This window comes from Bos indicus x Bos taurus, chromosome 5 (assembly GCF_003369695.1).
Source record: "Bos indicus x Bos taurus breed Angus x Brahman F1 hybrid chromosome 5, Bos_hybrid_MaternalHap_v2.0, whole genome shotgun sequence".
Taxonomy (NCBI): Eukaryota; Metazoa; Chordata; class Mammalia; order Artiodactyla; family Bovidae; genus Bos; species Bos indicus x Bos taurus.
The window spans coordinates 95,104,787-95,132,674 of record NC_040080.1 but is presented as its reverse complement, the minus strand read 5'-3'; the positions used below and the strand labels follow the sequence as shown (position 1 = coordinate 95,132,674).

The window sequence follows — 27,888 nt, the reverse complement described above, 5'->3', positions numbered from 1 at the left end:
ACATAAAGTGGGAGGACAATTTTCATAAGTTAATATACAGCTCTAGGAATATTTTGCCTTTACTTTTTTTAGGACAGTATTAATGCTTGTCTTTCATTTAACCCCTTGATATTAGAAAGATATAATTAAAACATAACTTAGTAGGAACATTGTGCCAACTTAAAACCTTGATTTACTAGCATCTCAACATTTAGATCCTTTGTCCAGTGGTAGTAGTTATTGAAAAATATTTCGCTTACTCAGTAAGCCAAAGGGGCACTTAAAACCACACAAAGAAAAACAGTACTTTCCATGTTTAGATCTCATTCTAGTTATTTCGGTTACTATGCTTTTTCATTATGAACCAGATTTTCTAGCACCCTGCCCCTGGACTGGCTTGAATTCATAACATCATGGGTGGTATTTCACTTGCAGGAAGTGAAGTTACAGTGACACTCATAGCTAAGTACATAAGTTGAATGTAAGATGCCAAATATTTGAACTGAACCCCACAGTTCTTAAACAGATTGCTTGAATTCTGTGTGAATGATTTGTTGGGAATGTTCCCACATAATTTCAAAATTGTTGTGTACCAGGGTAAAGCCTTAATTTGTATATGCTGTAGCACAGATTGCCTTGGGGATGCTGTTTAGTTTGTGTTGTGTTTAACGTTTTTCTCATAGGAGAAACCTGACTTCTGTACTAAATCATTTACTATACATTTAAAAAGCTGCTCTTTCATATTTGAGCTACAAATGAATGTTACCTTGTGGGATACACAGCCTAGGTTTTAGCTATATGAGCCATGTTTGTTATGGTGCTAATGTTCAATAGCTACCTTTGAATAATTTTTTTCCATTTCCTGTGATGATGGGCAAGTGGCAGAGCTCACCAATTCACGCCTGGACATGTTACAGGGCTTGGACCCTCCAGCTAGCTCTTTTGGGGCTTTGGTGGGAAGTATAAAGTATTTTTATTTCTAAACCCAAGAACTTTAGAACTGAGTCAAACAAGATCTCTAGCAGTAGTGGCCCTCTAATTGTAAGCTCCAAGCTCCCTTCCCAAGTTGGGAGCAATGGCTTTACTGCATGCCCCTGAAATGGCTGGAAGGGATATGATCTTGTAAATAGGAAAGCTGTTACTTAAAAAAAAAAAAATTGTATTGTTTACCTGGTAGCGATGTATCTCTTGAAAATCATTTTGTCATGTTTACAATGATGTACCTTATTGGTAACAAAGTATTAGTTTGATGTTTAACAATAGTGCCTTTAGTAAATTATTTTACAACCAAAATACGTTGTTTTTTTGTTAGATAAATTTAACAGAATGTAGAAATCCACATTGAGATATACTGTAAGAAATCTTGACTTGGTTTTAGTTTTGTTAAATAGCCTTAATTTTTTTTTTTTAGAGCAGTTTTAGGTTCTTAGCAAAACTGAGCATAAAGTACAGAGTTCCCATAGTCCCCTTTCCTTGACTTCACACAAACAGCCTCCCCCATCGGTTTTAGTTTTAAGGGTTTAAAAAGTAAAGGGCTAGTGACTCTACCACTATAAACAACATAGCTTCCAGAGTTGTTTTTAAACTGTTGCACTAAAATTAGGTACACTATAAGGTATAGTTTAAAGTAATCCTTGATGTTAAAAAAGGCTAGACTCAAGTATCTTGACCACAAAAAATCTTTAATGAGGTATAATTACATTAACAGTTGAGGTAACAACTTGCATAGGTATTTAATAGATGAATAATTTTAAACCTTAGCCATTTAAACTCAAGCTGTAGTTTTGGCATGAATGATTTGTCTGTGAAGTGGTAAATTCTCATTGCACTTCATGATCAGCTGCCCCTGATGATTTCAAACTGTAAGCAAACCTACTTGAGAAAAAAGATAAATGATTTTCTAGTAGTTAACATCGAGCTAAGATCTTAACAAATCTATAGAGGTTAGTGGATTCTCTTCTTTCCGAATAAAGTTAGCAGCAGTAGGACTTTAAAGATTTCTAATAAGGTTGTTAGGGAAGAGCAATGAGTATTTCATACTATATTTTTAATAAAATGCAAGTGTAATTTTAATTTCAAAAAGGGCCCAATGTTTAAATATCTAACAGGCTTTTAGTAGTCACATAATACTAGCAAGAGCATTTTAATCCGGCTTTAGTTACTTATTCTAAGTGAGATGCTGAACATTTTGCTCAGATGCCAATTTTGAACAGTTCTATGTCCTATGCAGTTTTTTCTCTTTAAGACTGATTTCTATCCCTTTAAACCAAAAATCTCAAGATACAATAGTACAAAACTAGATCTAATGTTAAATATATAAAATGAACTCATATCCAAGCTGAACTGTACTTGTATTACACCATAATATACTGTTTGCTACATTCTTTTTTTTTTTTTTTTTAATGACTGCTTTATTAGAATCTGGACAAACGTTTGCTGCCAGACAAATCACTATTATTAATAGAAGTCTCAGCCATCATTATTTTCATGTCCATAGTACTGAAGCCATTTAAACATGCTGTTTATAAAGCTGTCATCTTCATTTGTATAATACAGTTTGACTATGCCAAGTAAAGAATAATTTTTACAACAAACTTGAAAAAAAGGAAGTTCTGTTTACCAAAGTAAAGTCTATTCTGAGTCCTGTCACACAAAGCCTCAGGGGTATTGAATGATAATGAGTAAGTAATATTTCACTTTGTAGTAGTTGAACTTCCTTTGGGGGCATTTGATACACAAATCTGAAAAAAATGTCCCTTTTCTGGTGAGACTTAGTGAAGCAAGTTTAATCTGATAAGAATTTGTATAGAAAATAACTATAAAAAATAAGTTATAAAATGATGCCACCTGAACTTCTTCAGTAGAAGATTGCACAAATTCATGATCTGAGCCAATTAAGACATCAAAACACAAGAGGTAACACCAGTCTGAGGTAAACACTAAAAGTTTAAAACTCCCAAGTATTTAACAAAAATTACCTGCTGACATTGATACACATATACTTAAGCTAACTTCATCTCTGTAAAAAGATCTGTTGCAGTCAGATACAAAATGTGTAAACACTGTGCACTGATTAGTAAGTAAAAATAAAAACAGTGAAGCCCCAAATTGTCAAGTCAGCCCTTTTAAAAAGTATATATACAAATCACAAGAAGAAGGCCCCCACTGTCTTTGGATCAGCTAAGGATTTCATTAGAAGAGGTCTCAGCTTCTTCACTGGGATGCTGGCTACCAGACAGGAATTCTGGAGGCAGGAGTTTAGAATGTCCATTCTCAGTAACTCGCTGGGTATAAAACAAGATATAAGCTTGGGCCTTGCATACTTCATCCATAGTGCACATGCTCAGCTTGGAATCATTGCAGTGTACCCAGAACCCTAGAGTGAAGCACAAAAATATATCTTAATGTTTACAAAGGAACTTTAGAAATTTCTAGTATAAGTGAAAACATGGATTTAAAGAGTTTCAGTGAGAGTTGAGGGTTTTTCTTTTTTTGAAGGAAAAATAATTGTCTAGCCAATTTAGTTCTTTAAATTAGAAATACAGCTTGGGCAGTATGTTACTCGAATCACCTACCTTTGTCCTAGAAGTAATTTGAAGTTATAGAATCTGATTTGTTCACTCGACACTACCTTTAATTCCTGGTATAATCTTACCAGTTAAATTATAAAGCAAATTGTGTACAACTCATGGTAATGTTAATTGCCTTCCTGGGTTATATGGACTTTTTGTCCATACCTCTTTTTTTAAGGTTCATGGAAGCAGTAAGCAAAAGTTTCAAGTTAGAACTTGAAATCAAAGTTGTTCCAAATATCTGTGATTCCCCAGTTCATTAGGTGCTCTGTTCTTTAACAAAACTAACTGAATTCAACCAGAAAACAGAGGACCTACTCTTGGAAGTGTGCCTTTCGCACTTTCTGACTTGTAACTAATGAGACCATCCTTACTATTTTATCCCTTCAGCCCTTACAAGACAAAACTACCACAGTCCTGCATCATAGAATACCCTATTTTCTGCACAAAACCCCCATTTTTTTTCCTTCTTGAAAGAAAACAAATCAAGTGGCTTTTCTTAAGATTAACTTAGTGTCTAGTTTAGAAATCTGTGAAGACTGAACCCTGGCTTCCAAAAGCCTACCCCAAGGTAAAATACTTTTTTTTATCTATACCTCCTTCAGAATTGTAACAGTAGGCAGTGTAGTGTCCTGAGCCAAATCCTTTCCCGTGGTGCATTACCACAGCAGATAAGTCATACAGAAAACATTCTGGTCTGAGGGACTTCAGGGATTCCCTGCAGCAATAGGGCTCCATGTTTAAGATTTCTTCAAAGCCAACATGAACACCAATCTTCTCTCGGTTATTACGTCCTGACCATCTGCAAACAAATCGGTAAAATTATCAACCAAGTCAAGGGACCATAACCACGTACCCGGTCCAAACTCATAGAAAACCTCAGACAGCATAGAGTACAATCCTATATAAAAAGTAAATAGTAAATCCTTTCAATACTGAAGTGGGCTATAATAGAGGAATTTAGGCTTATTTACCAAACAAGTACAGTGAGGTTCTAAAATAAATTATTTGGCTTCTGTAGTTACAGGATAGTATAGGAAGAAAATTAACTTTCAGAAAAAATACAGCCTTATGGCATATTCCCCCTTTGAAGTGAGAAATTCAAGGCACCAAAGGGTTTTTAATTCTTTACTGTCTTGTCAATACTTTGAGGAGGATATCCCAGGACCTAGAATTTGTTCCTGGGAGACATAATCTGGATTTTTCTTGGCCAGGTATGGGGAAAAAAACAAACCCAAACAAAACAGGGATCTCTAATTGCTCAAAACACTTTAAGAGCTCTTCATACTTAAAAAAAAACAAACTGACCCTTCCTGTGTGTAAGTCAGTATAATACCCAATAGTGACAAAACTCAGATATCGTCCCTATACTGTCAATTTCTCAGTCTGTTGGTCATGCTTCCCAGTACTGGATCTATGCATGTAAAGCAATGCTTTTATCATCAAATAGCATGAATTGGTGCTACAGGGGAAAAATAATGTAATCAATGGTAGTTCTTACAAGAGATTATAGTCCAGCTTCGAGTGCTATGGTACAATGACAAAAAACAGCTGAAAATGTAGTATCAATGTATTAAAACATGCAGTTAAGACAGTAGCAGGTTAAGTAAGGAGAAAGGCAAATAGGTTTTAGGAAGAAAAAAAAATGAAATGCTTAATTAGTAGGATGTAAAATTGTATGGAACTAAAGGTGAGACTTGCAAATTCTGTCACCTGCCACGCTCAAAGTCATGTCCCAGTCTTTCCCTACTAAGTGTATAGAGTCCTGCATCCAGTGCCCCTTTAATCTTAGTACGAAGCATGTAAAATAATGGAACTTGCTTAGCCTAAGTTCCTATCATTCTCACTTTATCTCTTTTATCATACCATAAAATTCAAATCTTAATTTACTGAATGATGCTAAATACTTGTCAGTTGTCTAATTAGAAAATAATTTATTTCCATTGACAAGCAGGATCTTTTTGTGTGCTGATAAAAATACAGTAAAATGATAAAAGAACAAGATAACACTACACCAAAAGTCATGCTTTATTTCTGAGAGAGGGAATAGGACTAGGAGGCATACATGGGGAGCTTGTAAGGTATTAGAAATGTTCTGTTTCTTATGTTTCTTCTAAAGCTCTTGTGTGCCCCTCCCCAATCCCACTCTCCCTTTTATATGCCCTATATATTTTATATACTGGCAAATATAACAGTACATTTTTAATAGATGAAGAGAAAGGAAAAAGATAAATGTGGTGGTAAAGCAGCATAAAAATGGTCCCTGAATCAGAATATGGCATGGAAGCATCACAAATATTTTCAGCAGAAGATGGAAGGGAGGCAAATAGGTTTAAATTAAGGTGAGCTTCAAATGGCAGACTAAAGAGGCAATTATGAAAAACAGAAAGTTCTTCAATGATTTATAGTAGCCAATTAAATACCAGAAATTTAAACCCTTTTAATTCTATCTATAGAATCTCATATATGGTCTGACCTCTCCATGCTCCCTGGCCTTGCTACCTGGCCCTGGACAATGCTGTGCGTGCTAAGTCGCTTCAGTTGTGTTCAACTCCTTGCGACCCTATGAACTGTATGTAGCCCACCAGGCTCCTCTGTCCATGGGATTCTCCAGGCAAGAATACTGGAGTGGGTTGCCATGCCCTCCTCCAAGGGGATCTTCCCGACCCAGGGATCGAACCTGTGTCTCTTATGTCTCCTGCACTTGCAGGCAGGTTCTTTACCACTAGCACCACCTGGGAAGCCCCTGGACATAACAATTTTCTTGTTTTCATTCCACTTGATTTCACACACCCTGGCAGGTCTCACCCAGACTCTTCACTGAACCTTTTGTTGTGTACCCTTTCCTGTTCCTTCATACCTTTGTTCATGTTGTTCTCAGGCTAAAGTGTTCCTCCTCCTGCATACACCCAATTCATTCACTTAGTATTTTGTACTATGTACTGAGCTCAGTTCTGGATTTTGGAATACAGGAATGAAATGACCACTGTCATTACTGAACTTCTGTTTAGGGGGAGAGAAACAGGTATTAATAAATCAACTATTGCAGATAGTTTTGCCAAGAAGCAAAAATAGGGTAGGTAATGTGACACTTAAGAGTTGGTGGTGCTACTTTTAAACAGGATGGTCAGGAAAGTCCTGAGATGACATATGAACTGAGATTTAAATTACATGAAGTCCCCTGTGCCATTAGGGAAGCTTTGGGAATGTTTAGATATCAGCTAATGCCTTCCTCTAGGGCTCTGATAAATTCATTTTTATGTAGTTTGTGGTACTTAGTATTTCTACTTCATCATTATTTCTGTGAATGCTTGACTATAATCTTGAGGAAAAAATTCTACCTTATATTCCCCCAAAATATGGAACAACATCAGGCATTTTCCAAGCATGAAGCAATTGGGTCAAATACTCTCAAGCTATAGATTTTAATTTTAAAATTTTGTACCTAAAACATGCTGAATATTAAACACTATAAGCAGAGACTAGGAGAATAATCTACTGTGCAAACCAAAATGCAAGGAGTCTGCTATCAGCAATGTATTCTACAAGGGAAGATAACAGTATCAGAAGAATAGTTACTGAACATGTTGTCTATGATTAGGGCTAGAGATAATGACAGAATTTTTTCTCCTTAAAAAAAAAAAAAAAAAGCAGACGTAGATAAGTCTCCCAGTCAAGTATTAAACTTTATTCTACTACTAACCTGAATCGTTTGAGATGGAGTCTGAGAACCTGAGGTAGGTGGCAAATCATAAGCTGTTTTTGTGCTTCTGTGAGTAGAACTGGTTTTGAGGAAAACCTTCTACGTTTTGCTATGATATCAAAGACAGAATGAGATGCAAATTTAAGGATACAATGAAATGCTTGAGTAAACTCAAAATAATCCAAGCTTGTATTATCCATTAAACATCTACTGAGTTATAGGCATTATATAGGGCTAAATATAAAGGCATGGCCTTGCTCAAGACACTCACAATCATGTAAAAGAAAGCAAAAATGAAGTCGCTCAGTCATATCCAACTCTTTGTGACCCCATGAACTGTAGCCCCCATGGACAGGTCCTTTGTCCATGGGATTCTCCAGGCAAGAATACTGGAGTGGGTTGCCATTTCCTTCTCCAGGGGATCATCCCGACCCAGGAATCAAACTCAGGTCTCCCACACTGCAGGCAGATTCTTTACCATCTGAAACACCGGGGAATCCCACAATCATGTAAACCACACACACAAAACTTATGAGCTAGTCAAGGCAGACAGGTAAACAAGTACAGTTGACCCTTGAACAACAAAGGCTTGGACTACATGGGTCCACTAACATGCAGATTTTTAGTTTTTTAAATCACAGTTGACACAGTTGACTGTATGTTTCGCACACACAGATTCAACGAATCATGGATTGGGTTGGTTCAATCTGTAGATGTGAAATCTTCAGGGATGGTTTGGCAGATTGGCAGATTTTAGGATAACCGGGTGTGCCTAGAACCAATCCCCCACATACACTGTACACGATTTAATGTGGTCCTAAAATAAGGCAACAGAAAGATATAGTGCTATAATATTTTTAAATGGATTTGGTTATGCCAACTAAAAGGAAAATTACTCCCTAAACACATACTTTAATGTACTCTTACCAAAGTCTAATCAATCATGGTCAGTTTACTTCTTGAGGCTAATCAGGATCCCATGAACATGGAACCTTCCTGCCCAGAGCACCCCTCCCTGCTTCCTGGAGATCCAACCCAGCACCGCCTGAGAAAGCAAGCCTTGATTAGCTGAGATCTCCCTCAGTGTCTTGCTATTCTAGTACCAGATCTCAAACAAGGGGAACTGAGGATTCTTTTTACCCTCTACTATCTCTAGAGGTCGTCCTATGGACCTTGTGCTGCAGCTTCTCTCTAGGCCATTGCCTACCAAAGTTTGCTCCTGATGTCCAGGAGCTATCCTTCAACTTGTACATCAACCACAACTCCAGCCACAGGAGAAGCTGCTTCTTATAGGAAGTGGAATCCGTCCACCATGAGGCTGTCCTCTAACCCAACTCCTCTTTCCACCAGAAGTCTTTCCTCCAGGTCTATGCTCTGGAGATCCAGGTATCAGACTGTTGCAGGATCTTAGGGACTTAACTTTGGGTTGTCTCCCAGAATATATGGTACAAGTATAGCTAGACAAAGCATGTTAACTCCTTGAATTATAGTTTTAAACATTTGCCATTATAGATTAAATTCAAGCAGCTCTTTTAGGCCTTTATTTGGTGGACCCAGCAGATATAAACATGTTATAATTTTCTGCATTTATTTTCATATCTTTCTACTCCCAGATTTGGTGAAGAAAACATCTAGGACCGTTCACATTTATGTTCAAGAAAATAAACACTATACACACTTTATCAATAAAGGTTTATTTTCTTCTAATCTTATAAATATTAGGCTCTTCTTTACAACAGATTTCATAATAGGCAGCACTCAGAAGACAATGTTGGTATAAGTTGTTTTGGAACATCATCAACTTATATGCCATTCTTTCAATGCTGGAACAGCCACTGTTTCTTTTATGTTACCTTAGGAGTTTATTATCTAACCCCCTGCTGCTGCTAAGTTGCTTCAGTCGTGTCCGACTCTGTGCAACCCCATAGACGGCAGCCCACCAGGCCCCGCCATCCCTGGGGTTCTCCAGGCAAGAACACTGGAGTGGGTTGCCATTTCTTCCTCCAATGCATGAAAGTGAAAAGTGAAAGTAAAGTCGCTCAGTCGCGTCCGACTCTTAGCGACCCCATAGACTGCAGCCCACCAGGCTCCTCTGTCCATGGGATATTCCAGGCAAGAGTACTGGAGTGGGGTGCCATTGCCTTCTCCCTCTAACCCCCTAGAGTCTAGAGTCATTTTTTTTCCAGACATGGAGATTAAGGAGAATATCTGCAAATATATAGTATAAACATTTAAAATGCCATGTACTACACACTGATAAAGAAACCGGAAGAAGATGTAGCAGATCTGATGTGGTTTTATCTACCATTTCTCTGGAGGAGGATGCTTCTGTTTAATTGAAATGGCTGTTTCATCCCCCAGTGCTGGGTTCCTATGCTCACTTTCATTAGAGAGCTTATCACAGTAGACCTTGTCTATCTGTTTTCTCCATTAGGTATGTGAGCATCTTGAAAGTGTCTTTCCTCTTTCCACAATGACTAGAACAATGACTAATTATAGAAGAGGCAGTCAATGGATGGTTTTTTAATAAATCTTTGTTTTTATGAAACCAATGTCCATCACAGCAGTCCAGCAATGTATATTATTTCCTATTTTATAAGTATGTATACACACACATATACATATGTTATCTATGTATCAATGTTTTGATGTGCACCAAAAAGACTCATAAAGCAATCATTTCATTCAGTACTAAATACCTTTTACTATTCCCCTTCACTACTTTATTCTGCTGCTGCTGCTGCTAAGTTGCTTCAGTCGTGTCCAACTCTTCACGACCCCATGGACTGCAGCCTACCAGGCTCCTCCGTCCGTGGGATTTTCCAGGCAAGAGTACTGGAGTGGGGTGCCATCGCCTTCTCTGGCTTTATTCTACTCACATATTAAATTTTATCTTATGAATCCTTTCTACAACTTACTATAGGATCAAAAATATTTTAATGTCATCAATAAGGCAAAACAAACATGTAGTTCACAAACATCAATTAAAAAGAAATATGTAGCCCAAGTTTCTTTTGATAAACAGTTTATTTCTATACCTGCTACTTACGGAATTTCTTCCAGTTTCCCCTCATTGGTGTTTCTCTTTGCTAACCTTAGAAAAACAAAGAGAATATACAGCCTCTACTTACAATTACACTGGTCACACACGTAGATTTTTCCTTCTAAAGCTTCGGTTTCTGTGAACTTAGCCAACATTTCAGTAACCAGACACGGCTGGGAAGCACTATCTTTTCCACTGCATTGGTATCTTTCTGGGAATTCCAGTGACAAGTCCCAGAAAGGTTCTATGGTATTTGACTTGCTGTCACATGCAAGACATGTAACCTGCAAATAAAAATATTAGTTTCTCAGATTACAATCCTTCTGTCAAAATATTTACTCCTTTCACTAGAAGTCATTACCTGTAAATAAGCTTTTCTTCTGAAAATGTACTATCAGAATTCTGAATGATCTGCTTTATATTATTTTCAGGGAATAATATTTTTCTTCCATAAATACACTATGCATTGATGGGCTTTAACTATGAGGCATTCAAAAAGCTCTAAGGGCTTTTTTTAACTAAGTTCAGTCAAGTCTGAATTTAGTAAAAAAAAAAAACAAACAAACAAACTATGGGCTCACTTAATTAGATACACACTGTGTGTATATATATGTGTGTGTGTGTGTCTATACATATAATATATATTTATATACATTTAATGTGCTTAGATTATTAGACTTGAGTTTCTTTGCCCTTTTCCTTTCTCATCTTTCACTGATGGGTTTTCTCTTCCCAAATCCCCATAACTTCTTAACCATAATGCAAGTAAAATGCTATTAGTATATTTTTATATGCAAATTTAAAAATACAGCATACTTTTATATTAGTACATTAGCATATACAGATTTTGAAGCCCTACCAACTAATAATTTCAAAAGATAGTATATATAAAATACATATAAATATTTCTACTTAAAGCAAACAGCACTACATTAAAATCCTAATCAAAATATAGGAACTTCAAAGAACAGGAGGCCTTTCTGACATAGGAAATATAGTAACTGGAAAAGGAAAGAATAACTTTGGTAAAGCATTCAGCAGGATTTAATGCCAACACTGCCCATAACTGAAGATAGACTTTAAAGATCTAATAATCCACATGATATGAAATACTACTAAACTCTTTCACAAAAGCTATATTCCTGGAACACACAACAAAATAAAAAAGCCAATTGTAATTTACATTTTAAATTAAATACACTGACACAAAGAAAAGAAGAATACCCCTAGTGTTAATAGTCTGGGGACTCACTAGGACCAAGGTTTGACCTTTTGAGAACAGTTTCTTGAATATGGCAGGTTAAAAAAGCCATTCCAGCAACCAACCTCTGAATCTTCTGAAATGACCAATTTTCTAAGTATTTATTACACATTAGAAAGGAAGAGAGCAAAGTGCTGGTATAACAACTTTTATTAAATTTAAAATTCATCCATAAAGGAAAAAAACAAGTACATACACTCTCACATTGTTCAAAACATGAAATGGTAACTTTCTGGAAAGGAATCTGCAACCACATATCAAAAGTACTACCCTTTGACAAAGTAATTCCTCTGTCTTAAGGAAATCATTAGAAAAACTGTAGTAATTGATCGTGACATTATAATAATGGAAAAATTGGAAATAGTTTAGAAGTCAACAATAGGGGAATGGTTAAAAAAATTATGGTATATACATTTGCTGGACACTGAAATGTGAAAAAAATGACCAAATATTTTAATGACTATGAAAAATCCTTAATTATTAAATAAAGTGGAAAAAGAAGCAGGTAAATTCAACATGACCATATAATTAGGGCAAAAATATATATAAATATTCAGGAAAAAACCAGAAGGAAATATACCAAAATAGTCATAGTTTTATGTGTGGGTTGTGTGGAGTTCTGGGACTAATGTATGATTTTCTTCTTTTCTTCTACACAGATTTACTGTACTATATAGGTTTTCCATATGGTATATATCACTATATTTATAATTGTGTATTTTAAACTTTTGCATAAAAAGTTAAAAATGACAGAGAAAGATGATAGGAAAATAATATTGCATGCAACCCCCAAAACCACAACTCATATTTGCTAAGTCACACAATGTAGAATCTAGACAATTCTGAAACATGAAGTGAAATAAACTTCATAGAAATATATAAACTATTCAACTGAATACGTGTATAGTGACTCAACTGCCTCAGTTAAAAAATAACAACACACACATTTTTTAAAGTTCTATGCTCTAGAAAAGTAGAGAGCTGATGTCTAGTAATGTCCCAAGAGTCTACTCATTCTAGAGAATCATTAGATGGAAGATTCTGGTTCTGTGACTGTCACAAAGGGAAATTTTTACAGCTGTAATTAAAATAAAGGAAAACCATTTAGGATCTTTCTAAATAAAACAACATCTATTTACCTTAAAACTTCCCTATCTACCCGTTCAAGTTTTCAGTCCTTGCTCCCTTTGGTTTTATAGGAAATCTTCTAGGGCTACTTTCTTGGTTCCTGAAACTACTCAAGTGTGCACTGAAACCATTCCTGGTACAAAAGTATCTCCAAATCTGTTCCTTGTGTAATTAAACTCCTCATCTCAACCCTCAGAGAATGAAAGCAATATTATTAACCTAAGAAGCTCTGTTTCCTAATTCTCGCCCCACCCCCATCATAAAGCTTTAATACTACTTCCAATGACTCATGAAGGTGAAACAACTGTTGGAGTGAACTGACGTCTTCATACATACTTGTAAAAGTGATCTAATGTGACCTGAGAACAGTACTAACGCTAACATATTAGCTATACAGAGCATATGCATTTTTTAGGCTTCACTTTATGAATTCCCCAAGATGACAATAAGACTTTTTAAAAATCCATACCTGACTAAGAAGCTGTCCATGAAAAATGTTATTCACAACATTCAGAACCTGCTTGATAAGTTTCCTTTGAGAAGTAGGGATAAGAGCTGGTGACCTGGTCCCAGTTGTCTCTAGTTCATGTTGTATTTTATCCAAAAGCTCACAAAGAAATTCCTGAGCATCTTGTTGGCCATAACCACGAAAAGCAGGAATTAATCTCCATACTGAGTGTAGCATAGCAAACGGTGAGACCAAGGCCCACTTTCCAGACCACATGACTTGGAACAAAGTATGCAATTCATGACAAAGAGAAATGTATTGTGAACTTGGCTCCCTTGGCTGAATAAGTTCCATCTTGCTACTCGTTGGTGCTCCGCCACTTAGTCCTGATGATAAACTTGGATGTCTGAAGCACACAGAGTAGGGCTCTTTTTCTTGACATTCATTCATTTGATACACTGTATCTGTAACTGGAGGATGCTTATAAGATGATCTTGTTTTATCACTAGCTGTCACAGCCAGCCATTGGTTCAGATCAAGTTTTAAAAAACATTGGCGAAAAATAAGTAAATGACTCAATACTTGGAGAACAGAATTCATATAGCAAGTATTTCCCAAATTTCTCAGTCCTGTTACACCAGGAGTTACTGTTGGCCTTTGTTTAACAGAGGAGTCACTAGCTTTTTTCAATCTTACATCTTCTGAGGTAGATACTACTTTATCTTTTGCTGGCAGTGCTGAGGTTTGCAGTTGTACAGGAACTATTTCTACTGTGGTGGACTGAGCTAGAGCTTGTAAACGTAAACTCTTTCTGGGAGGCATACTTTCCAATTCTGCTTTAGCTTGATGTTCTAATAGTTCTTGTCGTCTTTTCTTCTCCTCTCTTTTTGCTAATTTCTCCTGAAATTGTTCTTGCCTTTTTCTTCCAATGGGTGACTGCTCAAACCAAGTTCGAAAGATTTTACCCATGAGTATCCTTCTCCTGTGCCAAAGAGCAGTATACATTTGATCTTCATGTTGAAGCAGAGATTGGGTGCCATCATGTAAGAAATAGGAATCATCACTTGTACCCATAGACCGTAAAACCCTTCCACTACGAGTGGTACAGTGATAATTTTGATTTTTGATTGCACTTAATGTACTTCGTAGTAACTTTAGGTCTCCAGTTGCATTATCATTAAGAACATAATCATCACAAAGGTAACAAAAAACATACATCTCATTCACCTCCAATGCAACAGGATGACTGCTTTCTTGAAAGTGCCCGAGTGCATGTTCTTCGATATATCTTCCACAGGCAACATGAGAACAGCTAAGGCAAGCCCAAATCGACTCAGTTGTATTGCAGTCCACACAATGCCATTTCTGCGGGTTGAGGATGGAATGGTCCTGAGCAAGCCGCAACTGCCCAATGTGTTGGCACTTATCCATTGTTAGCATTTATTTAGTCTAGCTGAGGAATACATAATCCAAACAACTCTCTGTTGACAACACTTGAAGCATCTGAAAACTAAGAACAATGTCAATTTTTAATAAAAGAAAAACAAAAAGCCAATATTTTTCTTTTTACAAGGTATTTTTCCAGGAATTATTTTATTTTTCCAGGAATAATTTTGTTAATTTGCTCTCACTGGTCCTAATATCTGGGCTGCCTGTCATAATACCAAAGGCAATTCTCACTTTTAATTTACACTGCTGCTGCTGCTGCTAAGTCACTTCAGTCATGTCCAACTCTGTGCGACCCCATAGACGGCAGCCCACCAGGCTCCCCTGTCCCTGGGATTCTCCAGGCAAGAACACTGGAGTGGGTTGCCATTTCCTTCTCCAATGCATGAAAGTGAAAACTGAAAGTGAAGTTGCTCAGTCGTGTCCGACTCTTAGCGACCCCATGGACTGCAGCCTACCAGGCTCTTCTGCCCATGGGATTTTCCAGGCAAGAGTACTGGACTTCACTAATCTCTCATCCACCTTGCTCTGAAAGAACACATACATTACTTGCTCTGACGGTTCCTTTTCAAAAACATTGTTTTCAATTTTATGCTACCATCTACTGGTAAAGAATGGGTAGTGACCACTTTCCACATTCCATTTACCAACTGTCATTCCTTTTTCTTAAAAATTGGGACTGGCAAGACCTAAATACATCTTACTAATATCTACATTTCAAGAGCCCTAAGTGGAGTTACTAAAATATAATCATAGTTATAAGCATGGGGTCTGAAGTAGAAAAACTTACGTTTGAATGTTACCTCTGTCACATACTGCTTTATATCTGACTTGAGCAAACAGTTTAACTTCTCTAAACTTCATCTGTGAAACAGGGAAAATCATACCACCTTCACTGAATTGTTAAAGGACTGAGATAACCAAATATCTGGCACATAGCAAATGTTCAGTAAACAATTAATATTGACACACATCTATAGTGAATAAATCAATATTACACTGTTTATTTAAATAATATTAAATATTCTAATTTTAAATACTATTTAAAATTTGGCTTTCCAGTAGTATACCCATAATGACCTTTATTTAATTCATGGCTCTGTAACATACTCTGATTTGATAGACTTAAGAAAAGAGAAAAAAGACTTAAGAAAAGAGAAAAGTATTCTCCCCTTCTGTCTTTTGTGTTTGACTAGACTCTGAGGAATGTGCAAGGATGTATAAGGAAATAACAAGAAAAAAAGGAAAAATAAGAAATCAGTGGCAATATAACGATCTTTTACATTCTTGCATGCCTAAACATTATATGAAATTAGAGGCTTACTCCAAAAAACAAACCCACAATCCCAAAACCCCAATATAATAAAACAAATCTGATCTTGATCAAACTTGTTCCTTTATCAATTAAAGGAACATATCTGCCACCTGTACCTAAAAACAATAAAACAAAATCTAGTTAAAAAGTAGGACATCATGAAATGTTTTCTTCACTGATTTAAACATAAATTGAACACGAACTTTGGGCTGCAGTTGGGGATCTAGATATAGAATACTCAGAACATTGTGTGCAGCATGATCAATGTTTTGGATTTTTTAGGACAGCAGCATGAATTTCAACAGTACTTGCAGATGCCACCTCCAGGTCCTAAGAAAATTGCAAAGGAAAAGCTGACTTTTGGTTTCTTTCCACCTCTTTGCTTGTAAAATGTCTTAGCAATCAGATACTCCTACCTACCACAATTTCTTCACTTTTAGATACAGGGTATGTCAAGCATAGATTTAAAATGACCAACCCCAGACCTCACATGTGCGCTCCAGATTTCCTGAGGTCCAAAATCCGTTCAAATATAGTATTTTATTTGAGTAAGCAAACAACAATAGTTGCTATTGGCAAAAGTAAGACATCGGTGATTAATACGCTCCATCATCCTAAATCCTTCTAGGTCCTGAGGTTAATAATCCTGAGATCATACTTGTCTCCAATCTCTCTCTCTCCCCACACACCAATCCTTAAGTAAAAATATTTGGTTCTACTGTCAAAATATATCTAGAATCTGAGTACTTATTATCTCTATGTTTCACCCTGAATCCTTACACAGTCAGCAAAAAGAAGATCTGGAGCTGACCATAGTTCAGATCATCAGCTCCTTACTGCAAAATTCAGGCTTAAATTGAAGAAAGGGAAAACCACTAGGCCGTTCAGGTATGACCTAAATCAAACCACTTACGATTATACAGTGGAGGTGACAAATAGATTCAAGGGATTAGATCTGGTAGACAGATCTGAAGAATCTGCCTGAAGAATTATGGATGGAGGTTTATAACCTTGTACAGGTAGTGGTGATCAAAACCATTCCTAAGAAAAATATGCAAGAAGGCAAAGTAGTTGCTTGAGGAGACTATACAAATGGCTGAGGAAAGAAGAAAAGTGAAAGGCAAGGGAAAAAGGGAAAGATATACTCAAATGAATGCAGAGTTCCAGAGAACAGCAAGGAGAGATAAGAAACCCTTCTTAAATGAAAAATGTGAAGAAACAGAAGAAAACAACAGAATGGGAAAGACTAGAGATTTCTTTACAAAAACTGGAGATACCAAGGGAACATTTCATGCAAGGATGGGCATGATAAACGACAGAAATCATCAAGGACCTAACAGAAGCAGAAGAGATTAAGAAGAGGTGGCAAGAATACACAGAAGAACTATACGAAACAGGTCTTAATGACCTGGAAAACCACAATGGTGTGGTCACTCACCTAGAGCCAGACATCCTGGAATGTGAGCAAGTGGGCCTTAGAGAGTATTACTATGAACAAAGCTAGTGGAAGTGATGTAATTCTATCTGAGTTATTTAAAATCCTAAAAGATAATGCTATTAAAGTGCTGCACTCAGTATGTCAGGAAATTTGGAAAATTCAGCAGTGGCCACAGGACTGAAAAAGGTCAGTTTTCATTTCAATCCCAAAGAAGGGCAAGGCCAAACAATGTTCAAATTACCATATGATTGCTTTCATTTCACATGCTGGCAAGGTATGCTCAAAATCCTTCAAGCTAAGCTTCAGCAGTACATGAACTGAGAAATTCCAGATGTATAAGCTGGGTTTTGAAGAGATAGAGGAACCAGAGATCAAACTGCCAACATTCATGGGATCATGGAGAAAGCAAGAGTTCCAGAAAAACATCTACTTCTGCTTCATTGACTATGCTAAAGCTTCTGACTGTGGATCATAACAAACTGTGGAAAATTCTTAAAGAGATGGGAATACCAGACCACCTTACCTGTCTTCAGAGAAACTTGTATGTGGGTCAAAAAGCATCAGTTAGAACCAGACATGGAACAAGTGACTGGTTCAAAATTGAGAAAGGAGTATGACAAGGCTGTATATTGTTACCCTATTAAACTTACATGCAGAGTACAATATGTAAAATGCCAGTCTGGATGAATCACAAGCCGGAATCAAGATGGCTGGGAGAAATATCAACAACTTCCGATATGCAGATGATATGCAGACTCTAACAACAGAAAGTGAAAAGGAACTAAAGAGCTTCTTGATGAAGAGGAGAGTGAAAAAGCTGGCTTAAAACTCAACATTCAAAAAACTAGGATCATGGCATCCAGTCCTAATACTTCAAGGCAAATCAAAGGGGAAATCAAAGTGGGAGCAGTGACAGATTTTAGTTTTTTGGGCTCTGAAATCACTATGGACAGCGACTGCAGCCATGAAATTAAAAGATGCTTGCTCCTTCGAAGGAAAGCTATGACAAACCTAGACCGTATATTAAAAAGCAGAGACATCACTTTGCCAACAAAAGTCCATATAGTCAAAGCTATGGTTTTTCCAGTAGTCACGTATGCATATGAGAGTTGGACCATAAAGAAGGCTGAGTGCTGAAGAAGTGATACTTCTGAACTGCTGTGCTGGAAAAGACTCTTTAGAGTCCTCTGGACTGCAAGGAGATCAAACAGTCAATCAGAAAGGAAATGAATCCTGAATATTCATTGGAAGAACTGATGCTGAAGCTCCAATACTTTGGCCATCTGGTGCAAAGAGCCAACTCACCTTTTCCACCTGGAGAAAACTCTGATGCTGGGAAAGATGAGAGGCAAAGGAGAATGGGGCAGCAGAGGACGAGATGGTTAGATAGCATCACTGACTCAACAGACAGGAATCTGAGCAAACTCCAGGAGACAATGGAGGACAGAAGAGTCTGGCATGCTGTAGTCCATGGGGTCTCAAAGAATTAGTCACAACTAGTGACTGAACACCACCACCGCCACTACCACTCTGGACAAAGCCAAAGTCAAGTGGATTACTGCAGTTAGGCTCCTAGTGGTCTCCCATTTTTGAAACTTGCTGCCACTGAAAGTATACTCTGCACAGAGCAGCAGCACACTTTATCTTTAGACCCAAACAATGGGGGCCCATGACACTTTAGGGGGCTCTCCTGACTGTTCCTCATTATGTGCAGTCAGCAGAGTAAAGAGGATGTGGCCATCTGGAACAAGAATACATTCCAAACTTCCCTTTTAACTGCTACTTGGGACCTGGAGAATTCTCTGCCTGAATCATTCCCAAAGCCTGCTTCCATGGTCTACAAGGGGCAGTGAGAAGCCACTCTAGAATTCTATAAAGAACAATGACACCATCAGATACGTAGGTACACAGGGATCTGAATGGCAGATCTAGAGGAAGGATGAGTACGATTAAAGGAGACTTCTATTCCAGATATTACAAGGATATTAAAGATGTAGCACTGTTGAAGCCAAGATGGAAGCAGAGGTAGATCAGTGCAGATCAAACATTGGTTGAAAGAACTGACTCAATATGGAGGTCAAGAGAAGAACCTAGGGTTATTTTTTATTTGAAAGGGATCACAAAAAGAACACAGAGAAAATTTTGTTAAACACATTTCTGGCAAGTCACAGACAATAATTATCAGTTCAACTTCTTGCAGAGATGAAGTGGGAAATGCTGTTTACACTCAAAGAAAATTTCTTCATTCTTAAACTATTACTTTATATATTTATTTTTTATTTTGCCACACATGCGGCATATAGGATCTTAACTCCCTGACCAAGGACTGAACCCACATCCCCTGAATTGGAAGTGCGGAGTCTTAACCAGTGGACCACCAGGGAAGTCCCTCATTCTGAAATTTTAAAGAGGTGGTATGAGTTGATATCTTGCAGAACATTCAGAAAATAAGGCTCAAAAAAAAAAAAAAAGCCTAGAGAAGAAAATATATGTATATATACACACATATATTCATTCATTCACTTTTGGGTTGTCTCGGACCCTGAGATAAATTACTGTAAATTATTTTATTAATCCATATTTTACATTCCTCAAAATAATGTGTTACTTGTATACATTTTAAGTAGGAAAGATAGTGCTAAATTATAAACTAGTCTCTTTACTTCCTTCTCCTCTATATCTTGCAAATACATTCTCTTAGTTAACAAGGAATTTATCAATTTCATTACAGTTGTTACTAAAAAATCTATTTAGATGATGGCAAAGCCCCTGACCTTCAACAGGAAGTTGCCAATAATCAAACAGCATGATTGCATTTGATGCAAAATTGTCAAAATGGTGAAATGTTGATCAGATGCCACCTCTCTGAGAGGCTATATAGCAGGGAAGGTCTCACAGCAAAGCAGAGAGCCCTAAGAAATCCAAATGCCTCGGGGTTGGGTCGCGGGCTCTGAGCGGCCCCTGCCCTATGGCAACAGTAGTTCTAGGGGGTGACACCATGGGTCCTGAACGTATCTTCCCCAATCAGACTGAGGAACTGGGGCCACATCAGGGCCCCACGGAAGGCACTGGGGATTGGAGCAGTGAGGAACCAGAGGAAGAACAAGAGGAAACAGGGGCAGGACCAGCTGGCTACTCCTACCAGCCCCTGAACCAAGATCCTAAACAAGAGGAGGTGGAACTGGCACCAGTGGGGGATGGAGAAGATGTAGTTGCTGATATCAAGGATCGGATCCAGGCCCTGGGGCTTCATTTGCCGGACCCACCACTAGAAAGTGAGGACGAAGATGAGCAGGGAGCTACAGCATTGAACCACCACAGCTCTATTCCCATGGACCCAGAACATGTAGAGCTGGTGAAAAGGACAATGGCTGGTATAAGCCTGCCTGCACCAGGGGTTCCTGCCTGGGCTCGCGAGATATCAGATGCCCAGTGGGAAGATGTGGTACAGAAGGCCCTCCAAGCCCGGCAGGCCGCCCCTGCCTGGAAGTGACCACCCTGAGAGCTGCCCTAACTCCCTGCATTCCAGGCCAGAACCAGCACAGGACTGAACATATCCTGGTGTCACATTCATCTCCATCCTCCCCAGCTCCCCGCCACATCAAGGCAAATCAGACTTCTTCTCAGAGACCCACTTTATTCAGTTCTGTACATATGGGGACATCGGCCCAAGCCCAACCCACCGTAGCATGTATCACTTTGTGGAGAATAAAGCACCCTATGTACACAGCCAAAAAAAAAAAGAAATCCAAATGCCTGAGTTTAACACAAGCGTTTACGTTCCACATACCTGTTTTCTTATCTGTAAAATAACAGTGGTAATAATAGCAACAGGTTGATGAGGGAAATAGGGAAATTTATATTTGTAAAGCACTTCCAACAATTCTTGGCTGCTAACAATTTGGCTCTTAGGTACATCTTACCTCCCAATAATAATAATAATATTACTACTACTACTATTATTATAAATGCTAGCTTCCCACTAGTTTTATCACTTTTAGCCAGGGTTCTTCTCAGGCAAATGTGTACTAAGGTGAATTTAGGTGCTAACTGACAATTGAGATGTTTGTTAGCTGAGGACTAAGGTCTGACCTCTCCCAGGGGTATTTGCATTTTAAAAGGGGATCTTTCAGAAAAAAATCTTTTTAAAAATCCAAAGAAGTGAAATCAGAATAGTGGAATGACAGACCACGAGATTAATATTTTAGAGTAGGGGGCCCATTCACCCAGTCTATTTATGAAAGAAACCAGTAGGGGGTGGACAACCAAGGCAAGGGCAGGGAAGAAAGCAGCAACTAGAGAGCCAGGCTGCAGCCTCCAGGGATCTCCAGTTTGCTCTGCTGCCGGGAGCCACAGCTCAGAGACAGTTACTAGGGTATCCCCAGAGGAGCCTCATCACACAAAGATCTAAAAGCTTGGAAGAGAAGAAAGGGGGGTGGGAGTATTTCTTGACGCTTATCTTCTCCTGGGTTCAGAGCACTTCTTTTCATTTGCTAATCCACTGCTGAGAGGCTGTGTATTAACTGGCTCCAGCAGATAGCACAAGTAATTTTTGGCAGTATATTCATCTCACAAAGAATTGACAAAACATTTTTGCATTCCCCATATAGATTCTGGTAAAATATTACCTGTACCTATATATAATAGCAACATACAAATAGTCAAGATGTTCTGAATGAAATCTGTATGTAAAGATTAAAACTATCTATATCATTTCTCATACATTTTTTTAAAAAGTTTCACACTTGAAATTCCAAATAACAGCTGTGAAAAGGCTTTTTTTAAACCAAATATGCTATCTTTATTTTAACTACAGATGGGTTTATAAATATTCTGAAAGCTTCTCTGTCACTCTTCACTGCTTAAAGACAACAAAAATTTTAATTTGTTCAAAGAAAACCAAGCTATTCAAACTTTTCATACCATATCAATGAACAAGCACCTTTATTTTTAAAATCTCCTTTAGCAAATCTTTGAAGTTTACAAAATAATTTGACTTGTTGAAAGCTAATTATTTTAGAATTAGCCTGGAGAATCCCAGGGACGGGGGAGCCTGGTGGGCTGCCATCTATGGGGTCGCACAGAGTCGGACACGACTCTAGTGACTTAGCAGCAGCAGCAGCAGCAGCATACCATTAAAGCAATTATAAAATAGAAAGCTAAAATGACTAGAAGAGAAATAAAACAAAATTTTGTTAGATATGGTATTGTTAGTCAAGGGTTTAACTCACGTCCACATCAGATTATAGGTAAAATATTCAACTTGTTATAGTTCACCAGCACAAAATTGCTTATACCTACCACCCAGAACTACGGACAGAGGTTTTGTGACATTCTACAGGAGGCAGTGATCAAGACCATCCCCAAGAAAAAGAAATGCAAAAAAGGCAAAATGGTTGTCTGAAGAGGCCTTACAAATAGCTGGGAAAAGAAGAGAAACAAAAGGAAAAAGAGAAAATCAAAGATATACCCATATGATAAATCTAAGCTCCTTTAACATGACCTGTAAGAGTTTTCAAATTGTGCCACAATATGTACCTTTCTACTCTGATCCATGATTAACTATTTCACACACATCTTTTGTTAAAATATATTTATATACAAATGACCACATGTGAATAAGCTTAATTTTTTAAACTTTCATAACTGGGATACAAACTATTGTTTTGTAGGAAATGGGTATATACATTTTATATAAATTCTATTCTTACTAAAGAAAAAAAATGTATCACTGGGAGTAAAGTAGAATATTTAAATAAAATTGTCACAGTAATCATCTTTATCTCATTAAAAAAATTCTCCTGAGACTTCCCAAGAGAGATGGATATTAAAGAGCCAATACTTTTTGTAACAAGACTGATTTTTCTTTTAAAAGTACCAAATACGCTAAACAGATCCTCTAAAAGCTCTTAAAAGTAGGAAGATTTGTTATTTTCCATAATAAAAGATATGAGGAAATGCGAATTTCAATAAGTCAGTCTTAGGAGTTACTACCTACCACAATCTTTACATGCATTTGGATAAGAATGAAAATAATGATCCACAATATTGCTTCCCTGGTGGCTTAAATTCCCGCCTGCAATGTGGGAGACCTGGGTTTGATCCCTGGGTTTGAAAGATCCCCTGGAGGAGGGCATGGCAACCCATTCCAGTATTCTCGATTGGAGAATCCCCATGCACAGAGGAGCCCGGCAGGCTACAGTCCATGGGGTTGCAGAGTCAGACACGACTGAGTGACTAATCACAGCAAGGCACATCCACCATGTTAGAGTAAAGCGTATCCACTTCTTATAGGCAGTTTTCAACTTTCCATTTATTTCACTGCCATAGTACCCTCTCAAGAGATGTTTATAAAATGGTACATAGAAAGGGATTCAATATTTCTGAATGAACTAATTATTGAACAAATAAATACAATGGGCTCTCAAACTCTCCCTGCTTGTCTTAGGTAAGCTATTATGCCTGTTTTGTATTTTGGCATGTCTCCTTGTCAATCATGACATTATTTCCTTTCCTTTTTCTTTAGAAAGACTCTGGTTATTCTTTCTTCCCTTAGAGATCTAGAATCTGTAATTACCCTGATCTCGCTTGAAACTCCTTATTAAACAATAAAGGAGACTCTTTCCCTGGGCCTTCTAGTCTCTAGCACGCCTCTCCTGAGGCACAGAGACTGAAACTAGTTGATGACATATGAAAAAACTCCTGAAAAGCAAGTTCTGCTGCCAGATTATTTGATTTCCTCACCCACCACAACTTACAAGTATTTCCTTCATAGGCAATTTTGTTCCAAAATATTTATCATTATACCAACCTACTGCAGCTAACTTAGTAACAATAGGGGAAACATTCATAAAAAAGACTTGAGCATTCTACTATGGGTCATAAATTGAGTTCAAATACTTTGTGTAAAATGCCAGACTACTATTCTAGCACATCTATGATCTAGTCTAACAACGTATATTCTTGAACTATAAGTTAATTTTCTATGGCACATACAACTCCATGTAAAATGAATTCTTTATAACAAAAATTTTATGATGTCTGAAAGTGCTATGAAAAATCAATTATACTTCTTACAGTAATCTTTGCCAGAAGTCAGTATTGGTAGAATCCTTTTATATTTTAACCTAGTCATAGTTCAGTAGGTAAAGAATCTGCCTGCAGTGCAGGAGACCTGGGTTGAATTCCTGGGTTGGGAAGATCCCCTGGAGAAGGAAATGGCAACCCACTCCAGTATTCTTGCCTGGAGAATCTCATGGATAGAGGAGCCTGGGTTGGGCCTAATGGCAAAACTGTCCCCATTACTGAATCCAGAAAATGACTGAACATACATTTCCTATCTTGATTAGACTCCTAAGCCCGTGCTCCAGCCTCTCTTCTCCCTCAACCAGAAAACTCTGTTAGGACAGGGCAATGTGTCTTCCCACAAACATTGTAGAAAGGAGAAAAACTTCAAAGCACATTTTTTTCCCTGCTTTCTTGGTAATGCCAACATGTTGCCTTTCACTGTACTTCTATCAATCAAAAACCCAATTCAGCAACATTTACAAAGGTTTTTTCTTCATGTTAAAGCAGTTAAGTCAGGTGCTATGGATACAAATAAAATATAATCAGAGACTGCCCTCAAGTAATCCAACAAGCAGGAAATCCTCTTGTGAACCACAAATGCTATCAATAATACTCAGTAAGATTCAAGGGTGTAAAGTTTGGCAGAGGGTATACATAATACCTTATTCCTTTTTATAACTAAAAAAAAAAAAAATCTGTGAAAAAGAGGAGTAAAGACAATTTGGTAAGAATAATATACTTCAAACCTTTAACCCATGGAGAAGGCAATGGCACCCTACTCCAGTACTCTTGCCTGGAAAATCCCCTGGATGGAGGAGCCTGGTGGGCTACAGTCCATGGGGTCGCTAAGAGTCAGACACGACTGAACGACTTCACTTTCACTTTTCACTTTCATGCATTGGAGAAGGAAATGGCAACCCACTCCAGTGTTCTTGCCTGGAGAATCCCAGGGACACGGGAGCCTGGTGGGCTGCCATCTATGGGGCTGCACAGAGTCGGACACGACTGAAGCGACTTTGCAGCAGCAGCAGCAGCAGGATGGCTAGATCAAATACAGGATCACCAGTGTAATTTAAATTTCAAATAAACAAACACATTTCTACCAAACCTTTAACCCAAATCATCAACGGATTTTCCATTTTAAATATTCCAAATGTTTTATTATTGTGTTCTTATACTGTTGTAGCCATGCCTTTCGGGAAACAAACTCACTCAGAAGGACAATGCAGATAGTGGAGTGCAGTTTATTACACAGGCAGACCCAAGGCAGACTCTCCTCTTAGCCAAGGACCCCGACCAACTTTTGTGAAAATCTTAAATACCTTAAGTGTACTGCTCAAGCCCACATCCCCAAATTCCTTAAACCTAGCCTGGAAAGTGTAAAAGGGAGATACAATCAGGTTACAGCCATGATTCATAATGAGAAGGGTCAGCTGGTTATACATTGTAGCCTACACCAATGGGTGCCATAAAGATTACAAAGGTGATTGACTACATAGGGGATTATCACATTCTTTTTGGCCAGGGGAAATCTTGGTATGGAATCTGGTGTTTATCAGTCCAGGAGGCCAGTTCAGTATAGGTATGTTATCCCCATGGCTACCAGGCACATGGTCCAAAGCTCACTGAAAGTGCAAGACGGAGTTTCCTTCTTTTTCAAGATGGAGTCAGCTCGGCCTGTTCCTTTCCTCCCTCGATGCTAAATGCAAATTCACCAATCATTAAAAAGTTTTTAAGCTAAAAAACTTGGGACAATCAATATTTTGAATGAAAAATAAGGCATGCACAACCAAATCAGCCCCCAGACATTTTAACTTTCTGCAATATATGTATTGAACTACTTGTTCAATATCAGACTGTCTTTACATTTCAACATGAATAGTCTACAATGATAAATGCTGGATTGAAAAATCTGCTACCCATTGCAAAAATAATAAGCTAGTATAACAAAAAAGCTAGAAAGACTGCAGTGTGGGGGAGAGAGGCTAAATGAACCAAAATGTATTAAGTCTTTTTCAAAGGTCCCGAGACACTAAACTCAGGATAAAAAGATTAGGGTTCCAAGAATACAAACTGTTCATTTCTTTCAAGACAATTGAGTATTGAATCTCACAGTGATTATGAAATATTCTATAAATAGGTGCTTAACTTATGGTTGGCTTTCAGAATTTGAACACAGGGAACAGTCAATTCTTTTTCCTTGTTTACACCTAAAGCTGGTTTTAAAGACAACTCCAAGTGGAATTCTAGGCCCAACGTTACCACCTCTCTACTTTTACCCCACAGGCAGCTACTTAAGAGATAATAAGGAATTCAAGTGCACGGCCTGAAAGTCGTATTTCTATGCTAATTTTACAAGCCCCTAATTCGCAGGGCTTGACAATTAAGGCTTAAAAATGGGGAACAGGGATAGAGGATGAAGAGGCTCTTTCAAGACGTGTTTATTTTTTTAACTTCCAAAATTAAAACTGCAAAAAATTATCCAGTTACCAGCATTTACAACAGCTCAAATTTGCAGTTTAAACAATTACAATGTTTCACTTTCTTTTTTTATTGCGGAGGTGGAGGGAGAGGGCGAGTCCCATCTCTTAAACTTGAGTCGTTTTTTTCTGCTTATGTATGCTGACCTGTTTTCTTACGCGCCCCAAGGAAGGTTAGCCTATTAGCAGCCAGCGGGAATGGTTTAGGAAGCTGGTATTCAAAAGTCTGTCTAAGTGGCAGCAGGTGCTGGCAGTGCCCGGACCCGATCAATGAAGGGAAGGCAAGACATTTCTTATAAAAGGAAGACTAGAACCGCCCTTCCAAAGCATCCCAGAGGCGCTTCGGGCATCACTTGGCGGCAGAGCCAGGAGCAAGATGTGGCTTTATCTCGACAGCGCCAGCTCCGCAGAGCGCCCCGGCCCACATCAGAGACGCGATCATTTGCGATTACATCTTCTCCACGCTCCGCAACGCAGATCAGGGCACAACTCCCCGTCTGCGTCTCCCAGTTTCGCCCTTTCTCCCAACTCGCTCTCCGCCCCCAGCAAAGCACAGAGTGGCTACGCGGCATCCCTGGTCACAGGGGACGCCGCTGCTAGCAGCGTCTCGGAGCACTCCTGAGGTGGTCGGCACCGGCCTGGGCATCGCTCGACCCACCTTAACTTTCCAGAGGCGCCAATTCTAAATTCGCCGGACCTGCCGCCGCTGCTGCAGCCACCTCCTCCTCCACGCGCCCCTCGGCCAGCCCCCCTGAGTCTGTCCGCAACCCTGTCTCCCTCCCTCAGGAACTCCACTGCGCCCGGCGCGGCGGGAAAACACCGCCAGGTGCCTCCCGGCCCTGGGGGCTCCCGTCGGACCTCCGCTCCCACAGGGAGCCTCAGCCCGCCAACCGCCGCAGCCGCGCGCCCCTCACGCACACTCACCAGCCCCAGCCCGAGCGGCCATCTTAGCGCTCGTCTCCCGCGCCCCGCTCCCAGCTCCCCGCTCCCCGGTGCAGCGGCGGCGG

The 27,888-nt window shown here is 38.6% G+C and overlaps 1 protein-coding gene and 1 pseudogene across 2 annotated transcripts; one reads left to right on the top strand and one right to left on the bottom strand.

Moving 5' to 3' along the window:
• Positions 1-949: 949 nt before the first annotated feature.
• On the bottom strand, positions 950-27,888 carry USP44 (ubiquitin specific peptidase 44). Its single transcript, XM_027543121.1, has 6 exons — positions 27,806-27,888; positions 13,156-14,644; positions 10,386-10,581; positions 7,255-7,363; positions 4,148-4,353; positions 950-3,355 (listed from the first exon to the last, which is right to left on the bottom strand). The coding sequence occupies exons 2-6, from the start codon at positions 14,572-14,574 to the stop codon at positions 3,156-3,158; spliced, it is 2,130 nt and encodes a 709-aa protein (XP_027398922.1). The 5' UTR covers positions 14,575-14,644; positions 27,806-27,888; the 3' UTR covers positions 950-3,155.
• LOC113893259 lies at positions 20,266-21,080 on the top strand (annotated as a pseudogene). Its single transcript, XR_003511265.1, has one exon. The product of XR_003511265.1 is annotated as a male-enhanced antigen 1 pseudogene (transcript).